The sequence below is a fragment of the Malurus melanocephalus genome, unplaced genomic scaffold (assembly GCF_030028575.1).
Source record: "Malurus melanocephalus ecotype Western Australia unplaced genomic scaffold, MMel_1.1 scaffold_5, whole genome shotgun sequence".
NCBI classification, from domain to species: domain Eukaryota; kingdom Metazoa; phylum Chordata; class Aves; order Passeriformes; family Maluridae; genus Malurus; species Malurus melanocephalus.
Genome location: NW_026623237.1, coordinates 5,002,953 through 5,023,865, shown reverse-complemented (window position 1 = coordinate 5,023,865; position 20,913 = coordinate 5,002,953). Strand labels below are relative to the sequence as shown.

General features: G+C 36.3%; 1 protein-coding gene across 1 annotated transcript in view; it reads left to right on the top strand.

Moving 5' to 3' along the window:
* KIF6 (kinesin family member 6) overlaps positions 1–17,109 on the top strand; it is a 147,032-nt gene extending 129,923 nt beyond the window's left edge. Inside the window, exons 17-21 of the mRNA XM_057370983.1 lie at positions 5,153–5,234; positions 6,217–6,352; positions 7,821–7,906; positions 14,917–15,006; positions 16,930–17,109. Of these exons, the coding sequence (XP_057226966.1) occupies positions 5,153–5,234; positions 6,217–6,352; positions 7,821–7,906; positions 14,917–15,006; positions 16,930–17,086 (551 nt within the window). The 3' untranslated portion in view covers positions 17,087–17,109. The remainder of the gene's footprint in view (positions 1–5,152; positions 5,235–6,216; positions 6,353–7,820; positions 7,907–14,916; positions 15,007–16,929) is intronic.
* Positions 17,110–20,913: the final 3,804 nt, after the last annotated feature.

Below are 20,913 nucleotides of genomic sequence, written 5' to 3'. Positions count from 1 at the left end.
AAACCAAACCAAAAGCAAACCCAAAACCCAATCAAACAAAACAAAACAAACCTACAAAAAACTCCCACAGCATAATGGACTCTTCTACAAAATTCAGTGATTAAAATCAAAATCAACAAAATACAGGTGTCTTTAATYCCCTTCTGAAATGCTGAAAATAGGACAGTTTGTTTCAGTGTATTCTATGACAAACTCACTGAAAATTTTAAAAATCTTTATGTTAGGGTTAAGTAAATTGCTCTAAAACCCACAATATAAACCTATCCAGACATTAGGATATTTTCRTCTTCTCCTGGGTTACATTATGCCTGCACATCTTTGCTTTTGTATAAGGTACACACRTGGTGCTCAGTGACAAACATAGACTGACATGGCCCAGGGGAAGCATAAGAAAGAAAAAGAGGAGAATTACTTGCAAAATGATCCTCAATAAAAATAGATGGGTAGTTAAAAAAAAAAAAAAAAAAAAAAAAAAAAAAAAAAAAAAAAAAAAAAAAAAAAAAAAAAAAACAAAGGAAAAAAAAAGTTACAACATATGTTCTAGTTCAAAAGAGCTAAAGCTCGAGTTTGCCAGAAGTTGCAAAGCTGATAAATAAAGCAGTAAATATATTAATGGGATACTGAAGTCAATTCTAAATTTGGTTACTTCAAGTGACTATAAATTTTAGCAGATAAACACAAGACTATCCAGTGAAAAAAAGTGAAAATATTTGATGCAAAAGTACAGCTGGAGGGCAGGGCACAATGTTATTTGAGGCACAAGACAATAAATCCCTTGGAGCTTGACTTCTAGGACACACTCATGTCCTAGAGAAATACATGAGCACCCCAGAGAGTATAAAGTTCAGGGTCACAGAGAGTTTCTTGAAAAATTTTCTGACTGTAGACAAGAATTTGCCAGAGTATTTCAGGTTGTTGCCAGCTTGCAGTAAACTATAATGATAATACTGGTATCTCATGCTGGAAATAGTGGGTTTCATCCATGCWTTCCACATGGCTTTAAAACAGTGATTCAGTTAGGAGGTGCTACAATTTCTCTCTAGTACTGTGTGATTTGATCATGTGGAATGTGTAGTAAAATTTACTACTTCCTGTACTCCAAAATTGGCCCTTCCATTAGAATAAAATAATAACATCTTAAAATGACTCTTACAATCTTCTGTCTGGAAAAAAAAAAAAAAAAGCACCAAAAATTACAAACCTTTATCATATGAACTGTCAACTCATGCAGAGTTCACCTTCCTCTCTAAGCAGTGTTGCATCAATTGTATCCTGTCTCACTTCACAAAACAGCTTGCATATGAAGATGAAATAAAAACAGCCTGAAARTAAGCATAAAATTTGCTAGCTATTTCACTGCTCAGTGTAGCACTGTCAGTTTCTTCTTTAGATCTTGTGACTCAGTATTCTTAAAAAATACTTCACAACTTAGAATTCCTAATTTTTGCCACTCAGCTGTATGTGCAGTTATGTTAATGTAAAGAAACTAATACTCCTTATCAGTGCATTGCTGACTACTGCCAAAATAGCTCTGTGGAACAGCACTGGATGGAGATATGCCAACAGAAACCCATAGTATATAGAGAGCCAATGTTTTCCTAAACATGCATGTCATACCTCCCCTGCACCCCTGAAACCTGGGRCTGTATTATCCAGGATTAAATTGCAACAACTGCATTCGTTGCCCAGAAGAAGTCACTGAGGCACTAAAGTGCATGTAGTGTTACACTCCAGCTGAATGAAATAATCTCAGYTGATGCTCTAAAAGCATAGAGCTAAACTGTACAGCTGAGTTTCACATGACAAACTGCCAAGCAATGAATTAAAAGTCAACCCTGATTGAACAAATCAGATATCACTTTGTGTTCTTCTGTGCAGTTGCAGAAATTATATCTGATCATTCATATTTTAGCAGTAGCATCTCTAATACATCTGTCAATGTACTGCAATTTTTTTCATATATGTGGGCAAAAGCTGGTGTCATGATTTTTCMGTGTTTCATGCTTTACATGTTCTTTGTATATGTGTGGTCAATAAACATTTCCTGTTTCTGCATGAGGAGGAACATATATACAATAAAAGGAAACTCTTTAGAGGGAAAAAAAAACCTGTAGCCAAAAGCGTTTTTTTTCTTTGGGGATCTGAATTAAATTTGTGAGTAAATATTACGCTTTTTATGTCTTACAGTCTACACATTCAGTGTCCCTCTCATGTTATTTTAAAATAACTGAGGCTAAGTACTGAAGAATGCTAACATTAGATATGACATACAGTGAGCCAGTAACCTCTGTCTTGGCTTCCTTGCTTTAGCTGAAGCTGAAATTTTCTGGACTGGTAAGAGGAGAGGGGTGTGAGGCAGCAGAAGCCCAGGGGCAGAAAGAGGCCCCTGCAGGGATTCAGGAATGGTAAAGATGAGAGGGGAGAGTAAAAGTAGCAGGGAATGAGAAGAAGGCAGAAGTATCAGGAAACGTAAGTGTTGAAATACAGTCCACCAGACCTTTGATGTCTTTGCTTGGAACATCAGGAAGGAGCCATGTGATCTTTCCTATATATTAGAGAGTAGACCTTCCAAAAGGTCGAATCTCTAGAGCAGAATGTTATTCAGCTCACAAGCACATTGTTGCAATGAGCAGGCATGGCAAAAAGCTGAAAGGGACATTGCAACAGCTTGGGAAGAGAYACTGGAGAACTTACAAAGCAGTGCCCCAGCAGGAGTGTGCTGTACTTGACTTACCACAGGACTTCATTTGACATATAGTGATCAGATTTCTTCTGCTTTTGTGACCCAAGCTCAGTGAGTTGCGCAGGGACGTGTAAGTTTTAGATATTTATCAGATGCTATTTTTGCTGCTGGAGCTCCAAAAACTTGCCCATCATCTCTTTCCATTCACAAAACTGTGCTGTGCTGCACACCTTGTCCACAGCTGTGCTTCTGCTTTCATCACCAGCTAGGGATAATGGGCAGAGTTGTATTTATGGGTGTGGATCCTGGGATCTATTTATGAGAAAGTTGTTCATCTCCTATAAAAGGCTTTATTATTATTTCTGAAGGTAAACTGCAACCAAATAATCCCTTCCACAGCATGTAACCAACAGAAAATAAAAATTTTGCTGTTTTTATAAACAAGTTATAAAATTTTGCCTAAGTTTGGATGACCTTTCAGAGCTAACATAAAAATATTTTTCCAAGTACTAGATGTCCTAATAAACCAAGGAAGGAAATCTGTATTCTGGTTTTGTATCACTCTGTAATGCCTAGCAGAATTTGGTGATGTTTCCTTGTAGGGAAGTCCTTCCTTCAGAAACAGCATTAACATTTTAAGATGTTACTCCCTTCCACCCTCTATTATATCACTTCTTTATGTGGGRCTAGAGCTGCTGCCTCCTGAACTCAGACACTGTCACAGACTGTGCAAATACAACAAATGCACTTCAGTGTGCTCAGGAGAGCYCCCTTTAACCTGAAATTGGCTCACACCAGGTCTGGCTGGAATATTCATGGAAACGTAAGAAGGATCCTCACATGGTCTGTGAGCGTAGCTCACTTGGGAGCCAGTAACTCCCTAAATCATTTCCKTTTGTTCCACAAGAGCACATTTCCCTCAAACCTGGCTGCTGTGATTTCATGAAATTCAGAAAAGCATGAAGCCTCAGGAGCTCTGCAATGAGCGTCTTCCCGTAAGTTGCCTCTGTAGCTCTGTGCTTTACCGTATTATGCCCTCTCTTAGGAATGAAATGTGACAAATCAGAAAATCCTCATCCCTTGCAATCAAGGAAAGGTTTACTGTTTTCCTAAAAGGTTCTGGCATGATTATGATGGCCTTTTTATTATCTGATTTGTTCAGGTATGACTTGTTATACAATCACTGTTGTAGCGTCTTCTCTGCCATGATGTTTGTGCCTCCTGTCTTGTAAGTTCACTTAAACATTTCAAAAGTTTAAAGTTTTATCTTTTGAGGGTACCATCTCCACCACAAATGTCTTCATCCTATCTTGCTTTTGTAATCACATGCAGCAAAGCTTTTGACTGTATGAAATGAGATTTGTGCGTGGGCTTTGTACACCTTGACTGTTGTATTAACATGCTTGAGTTAAGTACTCTAATGAAATAAATGCTTTTCAACTTCATCTGTATTAAGCTATGGGGTGTTACAATAAAAGATTAATGGTTTCAGCTGGTGCACTGACAGGCRGAGAGGGGTCCTTGCTGCCCTCTTGTTCCAGACAGAATTCCTCCCCTTAAAGAGAGGTTGCTTCACTCCTCAGGCCTTGCGACGGACTGACATAGAATTTATTTTCATGGCAGAAATASTAGTTGGAGTGGAAACTTGCATGTATTGAACAGCAAATCTTTTGTTTCTTTCATTTTTCTTGAGTTAAAAAGGTCAAAAGTGTTTTCTTAGGAACTTAAAGCCCTCCTCATTCATCCTCAAAATAGCAACTGTTGTAACATTAGTAGGTAACCTTACATTTCCTTTCACCACTGAACATATAAACCACGATTTTTAGACTGTTTTACCATCTCTCYGGATAAGCATATTGTGTATTGCATGTTAACTCTATTACAGGATAGGGAAATCATAAGCTTCTTTCTTAGGCTAACTTAGGCTACTCTTAAGGTRTTTCCTTAGTTGTCCTTTACCTTGAAAATTTTCTCACATAATTTCAGGATATTTTCCTTATTTATACTAATTATCTGAATTTATTGCTTACCAAAGTTAATCTCTCTTTCAAGGTCTACTGCTGTCTCTTCTTTTTGCAGCAACTTCTGATCTTGTTTTTGTTGCCAAAACAGGTTGATTGCATTTGATAGTGTTTTATGCCAAATATRAATTTTTAACATGCTTTTATTTATATGTAAAATTAATACTCCAGTGTTTAATGAGGAAAAATCCCAATTATAAGCAATTCAATTCAAATCACTAGTTATTGACTGTGTCCTCTACTAAGTAAGGCCTAAATATAGAATTTGAAGAAGCATTTCCAGAAGAGAGAAATGGTTGATGAGCCCCAATTCATTAGCTACCTTTTAAAAGTTAGTTTTTGTTCTAAATTTTATTTTTTTTTCTAAATTCTTTATTTTATTCTAATTAGAAGTTGCTTCTTTGGACATCATATGGTCATTAGTTAAATCTTATCATTTCTTCTATAGCTGTTTCAAATCCTTCTGAAGGACTAACCTTTGATTCAGTAGAAGAGAATCTTCGGATGCAAATTGAAGAAGAAAAAAAAAGGTATTACTTCTGCCTCAGACTTTACCATCCTTCAGAAGATAAATTATACTGATAGTGTATTCCAATTACAATTCTGCACACACAGCTACCCTCAGGGTTTTCTCTGACATTTTAAAAATATCAGCTTTGTGGTTCACTAATAGTTTTTAAATTTTTGTATATACTGTTGGTTTGTCTGTCAGATGCCACAGTAGATGAGAGAGGAAAATTTATGCTTGAGCTAAAGGTTAAAAATAAATAAAAACAGCTTAATGTTAACCTCCCTGAGGATTAGTGTTTGAATCCAAATGTAATGTGAACCTTTTGAGTTGATTCAGAAACATCCTGCTTTTCTTGACCTAAAGAAAATCTTTAGGTTATGCAGGGCTCACTGAGTGTGAATAATATGCAGAATACACATTGGTTAACCAATCCTTGCTCTAATCTCACTATAGCCAGGAGGATTAAAAAAATAGATACAAGGATATCAGTTTGAAGTATGTTGTTRGCATTCATGTTATTCACAATCTCTGAGGAAACTTCTGGCTCTTTCATACTCCTGGTAAATCTCCCAGTATCTGATAACCAAGAGGGTCATGAAGCTTCCATCTGAAAGGGAAATCCATCTCAGGTCCTATCTGAATCCAGGATCTGGTGACCAGTTATTTTTTAGTGGTGACATGTTGGGAATACAAAAGAAATATTTTTATACTTGATCAAACCTGTATTTTAATTGTTAATCAATGTAATTCAAGAGATCCCTCTTGAATTTCACTAGCTTCTTAAGGAAATAAAAGGATTGTGGGATAACTTTCTTGTGCTTACTGTCCATTGAAGCATTTATAAAATATTATATGTTTCCTTCAACCATCKGTCTGTGTCCTCTGCATCCCCGATTATTATATATTAATTTATAGTTTAAATCTTTAACTGTTCTGAGTAGGACAAACCTTTGTTCAGATATGTGTTGGAAGATCTGTAATATACTTTCTTCTCATATTAGCTATAAAGCAGTGTACAATCGCTTCAAAGGGCTGAAGGTAGAGATTGAACACCTGCAGCTTCTTATGGAAAAAATGAAGATGAAGATGCAGAAAGACTTTGAAGTCTGGTGGTCTGAAGAGACAAAAATAATCCAGGTATGAAATTACTTTGTATTTCTTCCATGTTCATGTAAATATAACATCTTCAATGATTTATTCAAGAAGTAGTTAATTGGCTAGATGGAAAGGATTATGAAGGATGGGATTAGGGGTCTGGTTCACCCGTGCTTATGCCAATGTAAACTGGACGAGGGTAATGTGAATTATACTTGTGTGAAACTAAAAAAACAAACAAACCCTTTTTTTGCCTGCTTAATTTCTGTTTTGATGTTTTCTAAAACAAGTTGATTGATAGAGAAGAATGGGCCCAAAATGCCATCCGCTCTGAAGGAACATTATCAGATTGGGAAAAGTAATTTCTTTTAGTGCTAGCAAAACTATGATTTCATCAGGTTTCCTGCAACACATGTAATTGCTTTTTAGCTTCCTTTGTTTGCAAAGACCTTTCAGCTTCCCTAGGCTCCTAGAGGGTCAGCAGTCTTCAGCACAGAGTGTTTCCTCAGCTGAGGTCACCAGTGCTTGAGCCCAGAGAGCTCTGATGGAATGACTTTTGTAAAAATGAACTAAAAACCAGTGCATTAGAAGTCCACAACACAGTCAGTTTGAAAACTACACTCTACTGAAACAACATAGCTTTCTTACGCTCCACTTCTGACACTTTCAATGCCTTGCGTAGCATCTCAGAACAAAGCACTGCCATGTAATGCACATCAGCCTCATGAAAAAGAATGTGGAGTGCAGTTCATCCCATATTATTTATTATTAATTGGAAGAGAAGATTTACTCCTTGAGGAAAAGTTGTTATAAGCGAAGAAATGTTTAGTCCATATTTTGGCCAATTCTCATTAGTTTAAATCTAAACTGTATTTTTAAGAAAACAGCCTAAAATAAATAAAAAACTTTACATAGGGAACTTAGTTATCCATTCTGTGCCACCTAAGTAGCTTAACTGCAGGTTATCACTGCCAAATATTTTTCTGGTTAAAATTCCTGGCCATATTAGTGGCAAAGAAGATGATTTTCAGTCACCCTCCTGTCTAAATATTTAGGCTTTTCAAAGCTCTGCAAGTAATATTCTTGAATCCACTGGAGCGTGTTTTTCTCTATCGCTTAACAGGAGAGGTCCAGGATTCAACCTCTCATGATCCATCAGCAGAATATTAGAAAACTAGAAATAGTAATTATGATTGATTTCTTACGTCTTGACCTATCTATACTGACCTATCTATCTGAGCTTCCTAAGAAACTCAAATCAGTGAACGCATGCTGTTACATATTAAAAACATATAACATGACCTTTAAAATGCTTGGACCAATTCTAAATGCTTTTCTCTTTGTTCAGAAATGTTTGKGCAAGTGGAGAAAATACCGTGTGATTCAGACTCTTGTGTTTTCTGAATGAGTCATTGCTAACCTTGTTATTGCTGAAACTTATAGGCCAATATTAAGCACTGTAAAAAAATCCTATCCTACATAATTTTGTTTTTCAATCAAAACCCATCAGGAAAAGCCAGAGATGGTCACCTCACCAAATACTGTGACTGTTTATCCGCAGTGTAGTGGATCTTCGCAGCATCTATTAACTAACAGGTAAATTGTTCATTTTTCTCTTCCTTTGTCACATGGGAAAAATGCTGTTTTAGTAAAAGTGTGGTGCACCAGAATGCTTTTGCAAATGTCACACAGAAACACTGTATTTCCGGTTACAACAGAAACAGCTGCATAGGAAATGCATTTTTATCATTATTTGGCAGTCATATTGAAGGTAGCTTATTGTACCTCAGTTATTTTGACTTGTCAGTCTTGGARCCTTGGAAASCTGTCTCTAGGGGCCCCATGACAGGTAGCTAAGAAAGGCAAGCCTSTTATCAGTCAATTCTGCTGTATGAGGAGACTATACCTCCTTTGGGATGTTTTCAGAGGACTWMAAAMMAAAAAAAAAAAAAAAAGATTAAAGAATTATTTCTAAAATATATTCTAGATGGATTTGCTATTGAAAAATGTCATGGTACTACGTATATGCAGCATATTATTTGACAATGATATTACATTTGACTTTGTAAGATGTTGGTGCATCATCCACAGTAGCAAAATGTAGTCATCTTGGTTGTTTCATCATAGTCACCTCTGATTTCAAAACCTCTAATTTAAATTTGCAGTAATAGGTTTTTCATAACCATCAGGGAAAGCAGAATGCAACAAACAACACACCTGACTATGCAGGTTTCCATATTCAAGGACTATAAATGGAAGTGTCCTCTCTCCTTCTCTCCTTCTCTCTTCCTTTCTCCCTCCCTCCCTCCCTCTTCCTCTTTCTCTCCCCAGCTTTCTCTTTTTTTCCCTCTCTCTCCCTCCTTCTCCTTCCACAATTATCATTTCTTTGATGAGTGGCTTTACCTACAATTTCATGACAACAGTCTGCATAAATTATATTTCCTGCTTTTCGGCAAGCATAATATATCCTACATGCCATTAAATAATGAATACTGAATTGTGTTTAAACTGTAAAATACCTTCTAAGTTTTATTTTAAACTTCCATGTACCTATAGTAAATGCTCCATAATCGGTATAGAAAATTACAGACATAGTCCTCTAAAGTTGTCTGACAAGACATTTTCAGATATCACAAACTGATAAAAACCRACTCCAGCTTTCTCCACTTTGCTTTAGTTCTCATTTTGTGTCCTCTCAAGACTTAGACATTGATCACTTTGCAAATGGTTGGCAGGTTTTAGGCCTAATCTATGCTGTTCATTTCTGGTCTTAGGCTGAAGGTTACTTATCCCAGAGAAAAGCTGATGGAACAGAACGTGAGAGCATTTTTGATCTATCTTCATACAAAGTCAGCCAAAGTAGCTCAAGCAATCCATGACTGTCACTCTTRTTAACTTTGGAATGTTCTTTGAGCTAAGGACCTCTTGCACAACCCCTCTGCCCCACTGATCCGGGGAACAACAATTTTCAGTTGGTGTGTTGATGCATGTGGCTCAGGAGAGTGACATCTTTTGCAGTCTMATTAAAAATTCTAGAATTAAAAAGAACATATGATAATTCCCAGGCCCTTTCCAGTGCAACAGAAGACTGGCCTCCAGCAGTGGTGAATCCTCCTTCCCCTAGCCTAGCTCAGAAACACAATTGCATAACTGTTTTCTTTATGTCTTTTTTAAAGTTTTTCTATTAAATGTCTTTACTGTTCATGGTTATTATTGGAGGACAGGTCTAAGTCCATCTGGTACTTTGAATAGAATGGGGCTGCTTTCAGCTGCCAAGCTTACTTCAGAATCCTGTACTGCCCCACATGATTTCCTGCAGAAAGCAGATGTTCTTTTCAGTGACCAGTTTCTCTGTGYCCATATAATGAGATTGACTGGATGATCCTTGTATACATATCACAGACACAGAATATCCACCTTCTGGAACTAAAATTGTAGAGTGAGTTTGGATGAATGTAGTTTTATTTTCCCATCTCTATCAATATTCTTGCAATAATCTTTAAAAGTCAAGTACTCTSTCCTTCCCWTTCTTCTAGAAAGWTGATCTTATTTWTGTTAGGCTGTTTAAACATATTTTACTCAGGTACATTTCCAGTGTGATTATGTGGAAGTAAGAAATACTGTTTCTGCTTTTTTCTGAGGCAGGAGCTACAGGCTTAACATCCCACKGTGCATGAAAATTTACTTTTTCCCCTACCTGAGGTAATAATATTTTGGAGTAAAGGTTTCTAATTTCACGGACTTTAAAAGAATAAAATGGTGAAATATTTATTTCCGAAGGAATTCCTTGACCCCAGCTGACACAGGAACTTTACTTCCCAGTTGTCATGATTGTGTAGAATGAGTCCAGGCTCCAGACACTTCTTTCAGTTACATAGTCCTGAGACACAAATAGCACTATTTTTCTAACTCACCTAAAAATCAACAATCTCTTTCTTTGGAATGATGTCGCTATCTTCAAACAGCAGAATGACCAGTTAAAAAAGCAAAAGCTGGCATAAATTGTATTTGTTATAATGTGGTGTAAATAAAACCTGTTTCTAAGATAGTATTCAGTTAACAGGTGTGTTCAATAGATGTAAGATCTGAAACTTAGTAGGCTGTATGTCAGAAATCTATGACTGCTGTTGACAGAGTAAGTATGCAGCAAAACCATTCAGACAAACTCCTGAATGTGAATGGATGTAAATACAATACTCAGGCTAGAAATAATAAATTATATATATATATCTTAGCATGCAAAGGATACAGGTATATTCCTAATCTTTATTTAGATCTTTATATGTCTTTGAACAAAGTCTTTTGATCACCTTCTRGTGTGTGATTTGTGTAGACTGTTACTGTTTGAAATACCTTAGTCATGCTACCAGAGAAAATGAAGCCTTTGGAAGGCTCAAATTCTATTTTATCCTAAGTTAATTTATAACTAAAATAACAGAGAAKGGAAGCTGGTAATGCTTTTAAGGTTTAAGAAGGATACACACATATAAAAGGCACTTGACTCATGGCCAAATGTGTGTCTTTTTTCAATTGAAAAAAATGCCTGAATTGTTACAGTGTCAAAATGAGTCTATGATAATAAAAGAGTCAGATAATGAGCATTTCTGCCTCAGACAGTAAGGCCTGAAAGCTTGTGGTGCTACCTGCAACTCCTACTGTATATATGTTTATATGCCTTAAGGGATTCTGTCAAGTCTGTGAAAAATCTGAAAACGCACGTTGGGCTCAGCACTCCGTGTGTGCTTCACTTCAGAATTCAAACACAGGCTTTTGTTCTTCCTCATACAGKCTTCTCCCACAATGGCTTTCATTTAAGGAATTTAAAAGATCTTTGTCTACTCAAATACTTCTCTCACTGAACATTTAGTTTCAGTGGTGTTTAACTGCTCTTGTATTCCCTTTCAATCCTATAAATGTTAGATAGCTATTCAAATCTTATAATAATTTTGGATTTTTTCCTTCTCTCAGAAGGAATGCATTAGTTTTTATCTCTGATCTTTTTTAACTTCACTCATTTCCTTTTACTGAATCTCGTTTGTCCTGTTCCAGCAAGCCCCACAATATGTTCAATCTCAGACTCCTTGGCTGGCCTATTCCTTCTTCAAAATCTTTCTGGCACTTCAGATTCCCTTGGAGACATTTTCAGATAACTCTTCATGTTCTCTGATGACTTTGATTAGATTTTTTTAACTATTATTGTCCTGGATTGCAAAATTTACTCCCTATATTAATGCTATGTGAGACTAGGTCAATGTTTACATATTTTGCAGCATTTTCTGTTTAATCATCTTTTATTCCTGCCAATTTTCTGAAGTGTTACATAATGATAAATCATAATCTGGGAATAACATCATCAATTAGTGATATTGCAAAAGTTTTCACATTCTTTGGTAACAACCGGAACAATTTATCTATGCATTTTCAAGTTAGGCCAAATTTGATTTTGTAGCCTACTAAAATGCTCAGCTTTTAAGTAGYTTGAATCTTCCCTGTCTGTACACAGAACATCTGTTCCCCTCTTGTCCAAGGCTCAGATTACTGGAGAACCACAGCTGAGATTTTTTTTAATATTACAGAGGCTGCACAACTGCAAATTTTTCACTTTCCATTTTAATCTACCTTATTTTCCATTATTTTTCAGTTGGCAAATTAAGCATTCATACCATGACATGCATCATCTCTCCAGCTCCTCTACTCCATGAACTTGATGGAGCTGATCCGTCCATGGGACAGTTGTCTGGGATCCTTGCAGCAAGGGAAACACTGCTGTCTGTGGGTTCTTGCAGCAAGGGAAACACTGCTGCAACACTGGGTGCATCTCTATGATTGCTGTCCCATGCCTGACTGAGAAATAACCCCCAACAGAGGATTTCCCCCCTCCTCCAAAAACAAGCAAGTTATCCACTGGGTGAAACTTCAGGTACTAGGTTATGAAAACAGACATATAAAGTTGACGGACTAACTTTAATCTCCAGAAAAAGMAGGGATTTTACTGAAGTTGCCAGGAAACAGTCTTTGAGATTTCTTAAACTCAAAGAAAAATCAAATAGATTCAGRATGAAAATGGGAATTATACACTGAAAAAACAACCTGAATAATGTTAGAGGTCAAAACTTAGGAGACAGACAAAGAGACATGATTTATACACCTTGTGCATCCAGCCAAATCCAAAAAGTGATCCAGGAGTGCCTGATTGCACATCACAGAAATGTTGGTTGAATGGCATCTCTAGAGATCTCTAGATCAGCCCCTTGCTTGCAGAAGACTGTCATCACACTAAAGTGGGTCAGACATAGTTTTGTTTGAGATGTTCAGTCCTTCAGGCTGRGTACACAGAGAGGGATAAAATTAACACCACCTCATGCTGGTATAAATGACTTTCCATTATATTTAGAGCATTACTAGAAAATTTCTCATTTTTTTCACATCACTGCAACATCATCTAACACTCAGATGAAGAATGAGAGTCCTGACTAAAAACAGACTAGGAACAAGTTACATCTGAGCATATAAGCCACAGCATGGCAAAACTACACTCTTTTGTCCCCTTATGATTCAAATTATCTCACAATGCTATTATTAGAGCTCCACTATGAAGGGCGCAAGTTATCCCCATAAAGATCATCCCTCCAGCCTAGGGATTAGAGAAATCTCTAGGATATAAAAAACATGGATTTGAGTTGTGCCAAACTGAGGGACTCATTTGTTAGATTAGTACACTAATTGTTAACTTCTGATGTGGAAGCAGAACTTTAAGTCATTTCAAAAAATAGTTATAAGCTTCCTTATAAATTTCCTTAACTTGCAGGAGAACAGTTTGCATCCCACAGTAAAAATGTTTGGCTGCAACCCCACAGGCACAGGATAGGACGTTAATGTCCATCTCTAAGCACAGCAATGTTAATGTCATGATTCTGGGCATCATCTCAGTCTAAATGGGTTTTTAGACTGATGCCAAATTCTCCCCAGAGCACCCTAAGGCAAGTTTTGCCATATTGTCCTTGGGTGCAGGAATCCACTTGAAAGTGACATCCCTGGAGTTCCAACCCCACCACACCTGTATGTAGTATCTAGGATTTTTAATCAATCTGAATCTAAATCCCCTTTCAAATAGGGATTTAACAATTTTGGAAAATTATTTTATTTTCATTTCAATGAAAAAAAAAGTGTTCAAACACGTAAACTGTTGCAGCTTAAAAATAAAATTCCTCAGCTGACTCACAGTATTTGTAAAATTATATATTTTGTGCATGGCAAAGAGAAAGCAAAGACACTTATTTTTATGGAGAGAAAGCAATGAAAAAGAATCACATTAAGTCACATTACCTTACATTTGTTGTAGTCTAAGAATAGAGGCAGGGGTGGTTGCTATGTTTTGGTTGATGTGCAGCGATTTATTAAACCACGGTTATATGACTTGGATGCCTCAGTATGTCGGGGCACAGAGGCCTTTTAGAAAACTGAATTTAAAGCACTGAATCACCTTGTTTTTAAGAACTGCCAAATCAATGGAAAAAATGTTCAGGAAATCCTAAAGCAGAATGATGATATGAAGTTCCCAGATATTGTTAAACCACATAGTAGGTAATAACATCACACATCCTTTCTAGTGCTTGTAATACGTAGGTGTAATAAAGTACAGAATCTTATTARCATTAAATACGATATTGATTTAGTTGAATTAGGCAGGTGTGAATGGTGTGGGACTTGAGGAGTTAAAGAGAATCATTCAGCAGACCTGGAGCTGTTCAACTGAAAATGACTTATACTCTTGGGCACAATATCTTCTGCAAAACTGAACCTGGCACAGTGTAATATAGTAAAATTTTAGTAATAAATTTCTTTCCTTTTTCAAGTTCTCTGCCAGAAATATCAATTCATCAGCCAACAGTGAACAAACTACTGCAGAGTTAGAAAAGCAAGAACTTGCCAATCCTGCCATCTACTGGAAAAATCCTTACACTGAGTAATTCAGTTTTTCCACTCTAAGATTTGCACTGGATCTGGCAGTAAATGCAACCCCTGGGAAAAGTGCAGAGTCCTTAGACAACCAGTGGCAGAAAACGGGATCCTTAACAGTGAGCTTCCTTGATAATGATATCTGCAGGGGCAGGAATGCACAGCAGCTGTTTGCAATATATTTGGCTATCATCAACAGATCCCAAAGTCCTCACTGAGTTTTYATCCAGTCTCTCACTGATTTTAGTAATAATTTTGCCTGACTAAAGAAAGAATGGAAAATGAGCTAAGGCCTCACTTGGCTAATAGTCAGCTTAGGAGCTAAATATACCATTACAAACTGCACATCGGGTACATCAAAGTGCTTTAYAAGCTGAGCTTAGAAGGCAAAATACTAAAAGTATAAACTTTATGAACTTATATATTATTCTTTCATAACCACATTCTCTACATAAACSTAATCATCATATGGATTAAACTGAAAATCTTCTTCCAGTAAATAAGTGTTTTATATAGATTTAAGAAATCTTGAAAAACATCTTGTTTATAGTTGCTTAGTGTATGTATTTTTCCCTACAGAAGGCCTAGATTCTTTTATTTCCTTCATTTTCCTTCATTTCCTTCATTTCCTTCATTTCCCATTCTAGTTTTCCAGATACCAAAAGAGACAGCCCTTATGAAGATCCAGCTGTGAAAAATGATTTCTTTACTTTTAGTACCCCAACTTCAAAAACAAGGTAAGAAGTGTACCTGGGTTACTTAGGGGAAAAAGCRAAGTACAAAATAATGTAATGCCTTAATAATCCTCCATCAGTCTATTTAAAAACAATCTCCTTGAAATAGAAATCTTTTTTTTTTTTTTTAGATTTCATATTTTTTTCCAACTTCCAAAACAGCAGCAGGCTGCCATGTAGCTTTACACCAATCTGCTGTGTTGTCAGCATTAAAAAGGTGGTTTCATGTTTGCCCTTAGGCTTCTTTCTCTGTAAGCTTATGAATCTTCATGACTATGTCTTCTCAGCCTTCTCAGAGAAAGGCACTCTGAAAGAGTAAATAAAAACATTTGAAAAGAAATGAGAGTATGTATATATTGCAGAACTGTAGAATGCAGGAACTAAGCAGAGATTTTTTCATACTTGTGATTTTGTCCTTAAAATATTTTTAATCTCCCTCCCACAAATTATTCTATTAAAATAAAATGGCAGCAGTTTCAGGCTTGGCAAAGATTATATGTCATGTTTTCTCAGAAGAGGTACTGCTTTCTGGAAATTAGCTTAGCAGGTTTACAGAAACTACTGGYTTTTTGAGCCTCACTGTTTTGTCTGGTGTGTTTATTTCCACATTCTTGTCTCCCACTGAAATGTTATGCGAAGTAACTCTACTTCTAGAAGTTATATTCTTATTGTGCTCAACAGCTCTGCCTATTAACATCCTCAGGAAAATATGGTCAGGTTACTATTTTTCCTACTGCATTAATAAGAACAGAGCACGAGGGCTTTTTTCTTTCATTTTTCAAAAAGAAAAACAAAAAAATCATGGAAAAATTCATCGCTCACAACCTAATGTTTTAAATTGCATTTGGGTTTAAGAAAAGTGGAAAAAAAAAATAGAAACTAAAATGGAATTTAGAGAGTACCTTCTCAAATATACTCTGGGGTTTTATTTTTTATATTGTTGCTAAATAAATTAAAATCAATAGAATAGTCCTTTATTGGTGTTCTGCTGTCACCTTGTAAATTACAAAAAAAACCAGGGGAGTTTTAAGTTCTTTTCTTTTCCATTTTGGTTCTCTGATTTAGTAACGAAAATTTAATTAGTAGCACAAAGACAATGATAGCAGACTGCTGTTTATGTYAGTCAGGCAAACCTTCTACTGACTGCTCCAGTCAGTAAGGAACAGTGAAAATTATTATAATTACATAGGGAGGATATGTAAAAAAAGTTTTTCCCTTCAGTTCCACTTGTTCCGTATTGTAATTTTTTGTCACTGTATTTCTCATCTCACCATTACTGCTTAATCTTTAAACAAGGTTAAAGATGCAGGTGAGAATTTTTACCTGTCTCAGTCACTTAGAGCAGCTTCATTGTATTGCATCATCTCACACCACAGAGGGTCCATGAAAAGCAGTGGTAAGTCAGTGATTTAACTGCATAGATACAAGAGTTAAGCTGGGACTGGAGACTCAGCAGCACAAAGGATTTGCATCTGTCAGGAAATGTCATGAATGCCACGTGATTGTTTACTTCTTGTGTATGTATGAAAACTCAATTCCCCCATGGTAGGCAAAAATTCTGTTGATCTCTTCAAATACATGYGTGAAGCAAGCAAGCACATGGCATAGTCACATCCATCATTTCCTTGGTAAACTCACTACATTAGGTTTTTCCACTTGGAAGTAAGTCTTTGACTCAGCAGTACAATAATTTTAAACCTTTGTGAGAAGTCTATATCTGATAAGCGTATAACCTTCCCTAAGGACATTGTGGCTAATCTTCAGAACCGTCCTAAGACTTCAGAAGTCTTGAGATCAATTCTCCACTAACTGTGCCATTTCTAACAACATATCTGAAGAACAAAGTCCTCCATGGTGAAAAAAGAGGAGATAGAAATCTTAACCTTCTTACTCACTTGAGTCCACAAGTGTACTTTCTTGTTGCAGGACCCCACCAAGTTCATCTATTCCTCTGACTGGAGACAGCCAGACTGATGCTGACATCCTAGCTTTCATTAAAGCAAGACAGAACATCCTGCAAAAGAAAGGTAAATCCTGCCAGAAAATAGGAAGCCAACCCAAAATTTCCAGTGCAGCATTTTAAAGCCAAAATAGCTTTAGTCTGCATTATACTGACACAAGTGAGAACTGATTCTGGCTTTAGTTCTCAGCCGTTCTAAACACTTGAAGTTCTTCACATGTATTTATTTAGTAGCTCAGTGCTGCAGTGCAAAGTTTTGAAGGTTCTCTGTTTTACTCAGCCACCACCAGTGAACAGTCTGGGGCATGCACGGCTATGCAACCTGCACGGTATATTACTTTACCCTTAAGTAAATGCATTTGAATGTGATTTCTTGATGATTAAAATACTTCCAAATTTTTCTGTATAACTTTTCTTTAAACTATCTGGCCTGGTTTTCATCTGTTACAAATTTAGTTGTAACAGTTGACACCAAATAAGGATTACTCAAATGATTGCACTGTACCCTTGTCTCAGGAGGCAGACTTGCCCACTGTGCCTTGCAGAGAGTATGTCCTTAACATGTATTTCACTATAYCAAGGTCTAATGAAACTTTCCAGAAGGATTTGTCATCAAATCAGATACTGAGTGCAATCATAAGAAGGTAATAAAGTTCATTGTAGAGCATAGGCAAGTAAAATTGGCAGGAAGCAGAAAGCAAAAATAAACAACAGTGGCACAGCAAGGTAGCCTAAAGGTAATTTATCATGATAAAGAAAAATGACCTGTGGTTTTCTTTTTTTTTTCTTGAATAATAGTTTCTACTGGAGCAACCAATTAGACAGAATRTGAGAGTGTTAGTAGTTACTGAAGCAGTAACTTTCCATCAGCACTTCTGTGCTGATGACAGCATTTTTCAAAAAGCTCTCAGCACCTGGCAGATGGTGTTAGCACTGTCACAAAGTGGGGCTTTGGTATCACACTGCTTATCAGAAAACTGTCAGGTAAACACACACTGGCTGAAAAAACCAGCCTCCTACAGTCATTCAAAGCAAACACTTAGCACGCTAGGCTTGGGCATCCCTTTTTTCTTCATTTAAAAAGGCTGTTGTCAGGTTTCTTCTGCAAATGAAATTAGGCTGGATTTATAGGCAGCTCATCAGAAGAAGGCTAAAGATAAATGTCTTACAACAAACATTTCAGGCCTTCAGAATGTCCAAATCTGACTCAATCAATTACATAGGGCAATGTAATTAACAAGAGCACATCTTATCCTATGATAATCTCCTAAATCACGCCATATCAAGGATGTCTTTTCCATCCTGATTGTTTTCAGCCACAGGCTATTACCTGATATTACTCCTCAGTTTCAGAAAGGACAAGACATTAGCAACATTGACARCTATTTAGACCCCAAGTAATAAAATGTATTCCTGCAGAGCAAAGGACAGTCAACACTTTTTAAATTGTTCTGAAGTTCAGTTRCACGAGATGAGCTGTCCTGAGTAGATGAAAAAGGAATGGAGTAGCATTTGATCATCCTGGTAGTGCACGGCTGCATGACTCAACCAGTTGCTAAGCATAGGCAGGAGAACAAAAAAGTAAAGAGGCTATGTCAGTTCAACAAACATGTAGGGACTTGATGTGTCATAGACAAGAGATAGCTCAACAGCAAGTTCTGAGGATTTGGAATCATTCTACCAGATAAAAGGCGCTTTTTTTTTTTCCCTTGTGAGGAAAGGKACTGCTTGAGAGGAAAGGGAAAACKTTCCAGATGTGACGGATGGAGCCACTGATAGCAGGAACCATTGAGCAAATAAAGCTTGTAAATTCTAATTTAGCAAGATGGAAGAGGAGCACTGGAGGGTTTTCTTTTAGGGGACAGGAATGGGGGCAATGGATGTCCCCATTCCTGCCCMCAGAAAGAAAAGCTTTCAGATGTGTAGTTAGGTAGAGAAGAAGAGGAGAAGCATTTACTCTCTCTTAAACTTTGGCAGAAAAAAAAAAAATTATGTGTTATCAGTCACATAATTTTTCCTCAAGAAATTTCAAACATGTACAAAATAAACCAAAGAAAAATTACTTGCCCAGAGCATTAAGCTGAGTCAGACACTTTCACATAGAATCTAAGTGTACTGAGTCCCAGTTTGGTGCTCTGTTGCTTCCTTACCAAACCCTTTTCAACTGAGATCTTCAATAATCATCTCTAGATTTTCATGCAAATGTATTCACTCTCTGCATGACTGTACACACATGGTGCCCTGCAGGAAACAACAYGAGGAAGCATAGGGTCAGCCAAACCAAAGTCTGCTAGGCTTAAAAAATGTCAGCATCCTTACTGCTCTTTCCTTTATTGATCATGATTCTTTCAAACTGTTGTATCACTATCTTAGAAGCAAACTGAGGGCCTTATTATATATTAGCTGGTAAGGAAAAAAAARMCAAAAAGGAATAAATGTGTGCAGAAGCCAACAGAGTGGAAAATAAGTTTCATGAATAGAAAGCATAGGAATACTCAATATCCTTAGTGACAGTAATGCAGGGGTGGGAATGAGAGGTCTCAGYAAAGATTACCTCAGGGATTGTAGGTTATTACCATTTGCTTTCTAAACAGAGCGGAATTAAATGAGGTACATTCACAGGGCCTTACTGGGATTGTTAAAGCATTGTAGTAACTACATTGGAAAGCTTTTAAGAAAAGGGCTGCCCGGCAAACATGCTTTTGATGCCRTGTTCAAGCTTGAGGTAGAGAAAGAAAAATGCAGAGGAGTAGATGAATGATTTTTCTGTCTCTAAAGATTTAAATGTAAAGGATTTTTTTTTCCTTTCTTTTGTTTTGTGTTTCTAAAGTTTGTTTTAAAACTGAAAATAGAACCTGAAATGTAGTCTAATGTATTCTTTATCTCCTTTCAGGCTTGGGGAACAAATGAAATTCTTGTCACAGTCCACTATTTCCTTTTAGAAACAGTGAAAGACCTTTATTCTTTCCCTTCCCTGTTCTGTGTAGAAACAGGTACAAATAAGTACTTCAGAAGTACAGGTTTAATTGGTAAAGGTATAGAAAATATTATTCTTTGACAGCAAAATCCAGTTCTCTGGCAATAGATATTTGAGTATTTGCACTCAGTATCTTCAGCTTGCATTATGATTAACAAAGCTGAAACAACTAATCAGGAGTTTGCTCAATAAGTTTCTTCATAAGAATTCATTGTATGCTTCTAAATGGTAAAATGATCTAATGTGTCAATTATCTTACACCTTTAATCTGGGAAACACTTATTACTACTGAAAGGGTTTTTTTGCATCAATTTGCATAAGGCTTTATTAATTATACCTACTGAACATCAAGAGATAATCTGTTCAATARCATTATTATCTGGGTTATAAAATTYCATAAAATTTCATTTGAAAGTTTTCCCCAGAAGAAATTACCGTTTTCATATCAGATTAATAGAATACTGAGTTTGTCTTGTAATATAAAAACAAATTTATTTTAGAAAGTAATTACAGAGTTCAAAGTTTCCCAACTGTTTTCTTTTTATTTGAATGGTATAAATGTTATGYAAAATGCACACTGTCCCAGAATTTACAGGTTTCAGAAGAAAGGAGTACACTTCATAGTCTTAAAATAGAGCAAGGCAAAACTTTTGCAACACAAACAAGATATGAAAATTTAAATGTACTTACATAAAATATAAGTTCACTATTGACTCTGTACTACTTTATTGCATAATACCCAGTTATGAAACAATTTGTTTTACACATCAAATTAAAATWAAAAAATGCAATGCAAAATGCAGTCTATTTCTCTGAGATATACATACTACCATATTGAAGCTGTCACTTTTCATGCTTTTGATAATCTTATAGTCATGCATTTAGCAGTATGTGTTCCTCACATAAAATCAATATATTAACAGAAGTCACATATTCTCAAGTATACTCCTTTCTTTAAATTGCTGATACTTAA